Source organism: Merops nubicus, unplaced genomic scaffold (genome assembly GCF_000691845.1).
Source record: "Merops nubicus isolate BGI_N331 unplaced genomic scaffold, ASM69184v1 scaffold44563, whole genome shotgun sequence".
NCBI lineage: Eukaryota > Metazoa > Chordata > Aves > Coraciiformes > Meropidae > Merops > Merops nubicus.
In genome coordinates, this window is record NW_008601760.1 from 1 (window position 1) to 2,609 (window position 2,609).

Below are 2,609 nucleotides of genomic sequence, written 5' to 3' on the forward strand. Positions count from 1 at the left end.
TTGCGCTTCACCTTGGCGGCCGTGCCGGAGGGCTCTGCGTTGAGAGAGGGACTAGAGCGGGACTTTTTCAGGCCGTCGTCCTCCCCACCCGCTGCGTCAAAGAGGGTGGACTCGAATGCTGCCAGGTCCTCGGAGCCGGCCTTCAGCTTGGCCCGCAGCAGCATGGCGTAGGTGCCGTAGCGGGATTTCTGGGGGGCACAGTGCAGCAGAGAGAGGGGTCAGCGAGCTGGACACTGCCCCTCAGCCAGTGTCCCTGGGGTGGTGCCAACACCCCAGACAGTACTCTAGGGCCAGGGGGATGCTTGTGGTCCCGGGCCACAGCAGCGGCATAGTGCAATTCAGCTGAGGGGCATGGGGGGGTAGGTGGGAGGGGTTGCCATCACCCAGGTAGGCAGGGGGTGTTGGGGGGGGCCCCTCCCAGCTCACCTCAAACACCCAGCTCACCTCAAACTCCAGGTACTCTTCCTTCTGCTTCAACTCCTCATACTCTTTGCCCTTCACCTTCTTCTCGGGCAGTGAGGAGCGATGTTCCAGCAGCTCCGCTGACATCGTCTTGAACTTAGTCTCATGGTTCTTCACCTGCTCCTCCTGGGGAAGTGTGGCACCATGTCAGTTCCTGGCTCTGCCCTCTGCTCTGTCCCCCAGGCAGTGTGAGCCGGTGGGGCCAGAACAGGTTTTCCCTCTCCTAGATCCAGCCAGGATCTCAGCATTTGCTCCTGGGTTTATTTTGTTGGGTTTGGTTTTTTTGCTTTTTGAATGGCAGGCAAAAGCACAGGCCCTTGGGGGCAACCTGCTCCTGCCTCATGGGGACTGGCTGCAGTCTTAAAGCAGAAGAATCTAATCCCCTCTAAAACTAGACTGGTGGGTTTTTTTAATCCTTTGTGCTCTATGAATAACTACCCTGGCACACGCAATCACCAGCTAATCCTCTGGGCTGGTCGCCTTTCAAAGTCCTGGCCCTGTCAGGATCCTGCAAGCTGTGGTGTGGGACCATGTTCTCCTTCATAGCCTGACCCCATTGTCCATCCCCCATCCCCACTACCAGGAACAAGACCCTGCTTCTGCCCCCAACCTCAGCAACCCCATTGCTCTGTGTCCCAGCCACGCTCCCATGGCTGTGCACCCCCCTGGGAAGCGGCTGGCCACGCAGCACCACACAGGCTCCTCCTGAGGTGGCAGTGAGGGGGTCTGTCCCATGCTCCTGGCTACCCCCACACCATAGCCTACCTGGGACAGCCTGGTACAGGAGCTGGGCAGCAACGGGCGGCTGAACTTCTTCTGGGAGCCGATGGCTGCGGGGGAGGGGGGTGCGGAGAACATGGCTGCCACCACATTGATGCGCGTGATCCACGAGTGCATCTGTTCAGGGTTCCTGGGGAGGAAGGCCAAACCACAGGCGTGCTTTGCGTGGCACTCATCTGTGTCACAGGCAGAGGGACCTCCCCTGCAGACAAGACTGGGGTTCTCCAGGCCTGGCCCTGGCCAGACGTGGCACCTGGGGCTCTGCCTCCAGCAACTTGGGCCATTGTGAGCCCATCAGGGTGGGAAGAAGAGGACCTAGGCAGGGCACAGCACTGGGTCTCTCTCCTTCCAGAAAGGGCCAGGACAGCAGAGAGCCATATGGCCCTAAGCCCCATCGCACCCTAGTCAGACAAGCCTCTGTGCCCCAGCACGGGGCCCAGCTAGTAATCCTTGGGGACTCACTGTGCTTGGAAGAGGAAGACTCTCCAGTCAGCTGTCCTGAGGTAGAAGACATTGGGTCGCTTGCTGTAGTCAGATGCCCGTGTGGCAAGTGAATGGTGGATGCTAATTGCATTCTTCAGCTCCTCTTCTGCCAGTGCCTTCCCTGGCTTATACTCCTCCTGCGTATCACAGGACATTTCAGAGCCAGTTAGGGATGCACCCCACCATGAGTCAGCTCTACAAGGCCACCAGAACCACAGGCAAGCACCAGAGGTGGTGGGGCTTGGAGATCACCCTCCACCTGTCTGCTGTGGGCTCTGCCTCTGGAGAGAAGCTGCACAGCACGGGTGTGGGAGCTTGGCAACAGCACGGTGGCTCTACCCCACCACCCCATGGCAGCTGGGCTGTGTGTGCCTGCAGGAGACACGATGTGCAGCCCACCTCTTGCACCCAGGGTGAATACCTTGGTGCCTCCCCTTTCCCCAGCCAAGTCCCTCCACACAGGGCCCCTTGCTGGCAGTGGCTTTTACTGCCCAGGTTGAGCCTAAACACCCTGGGAACAGGCATGCCACCAGGTCCCCAAGCAACTGCTCAAGCAGGCATGGTGCTGAATCTGCTTAGGCCAGGCTTTGCAATACTGCATGCTGGAGCACTTCCCTCACTGCTGTGGGCACTGCCACGACAGCCTCCCTGGGTTGGGAACGATCCCCCTCCCTGGCAGGGACACGGGTGGCCCCGCTGCTGCCTACCTTCTGCAGGTAGAGAATCATTCCCTTCAGGATGGCGTGAAAAGGCTTCCAGCTGCGCTTCCCTCGGGGTGCTGCCGGGGAGGACAGAGCGGCCCAGACATCAGCCCCAGCCCCGAGTGGGACGAAGGCATCCCCCCTCTTCATCCTCCTCCACCCGGCCTTTCCACGACGCACGTC

General features: G+C 60.2%; 1 protein-coding gene across 1 annotated transcript; it reads right to left on the minus strand.

The window, feature by feature from the left end:
• Positions 1-6: 6 nt before the first annotated feature.
• LOC103770810 (PH and SEC7 domain-containing protein 1-like) lies at positions 7-2,503 on the minus strand (the record flags this gene model as incomplete). Its single annotated transcript, XM_008938087.1, has 5 exons — positions 7-188; positions 445-588; positions 1,228-1,372; positions 1,705-1,862; positions 2,433-2,503. Coding segments are annotated over 5 exons (700 nt in total), but the record flags the coding sequence as incomplete, so codon positions are not given.
• Positions 2,504-2,609: the final 106 nt, after the last annotated feature.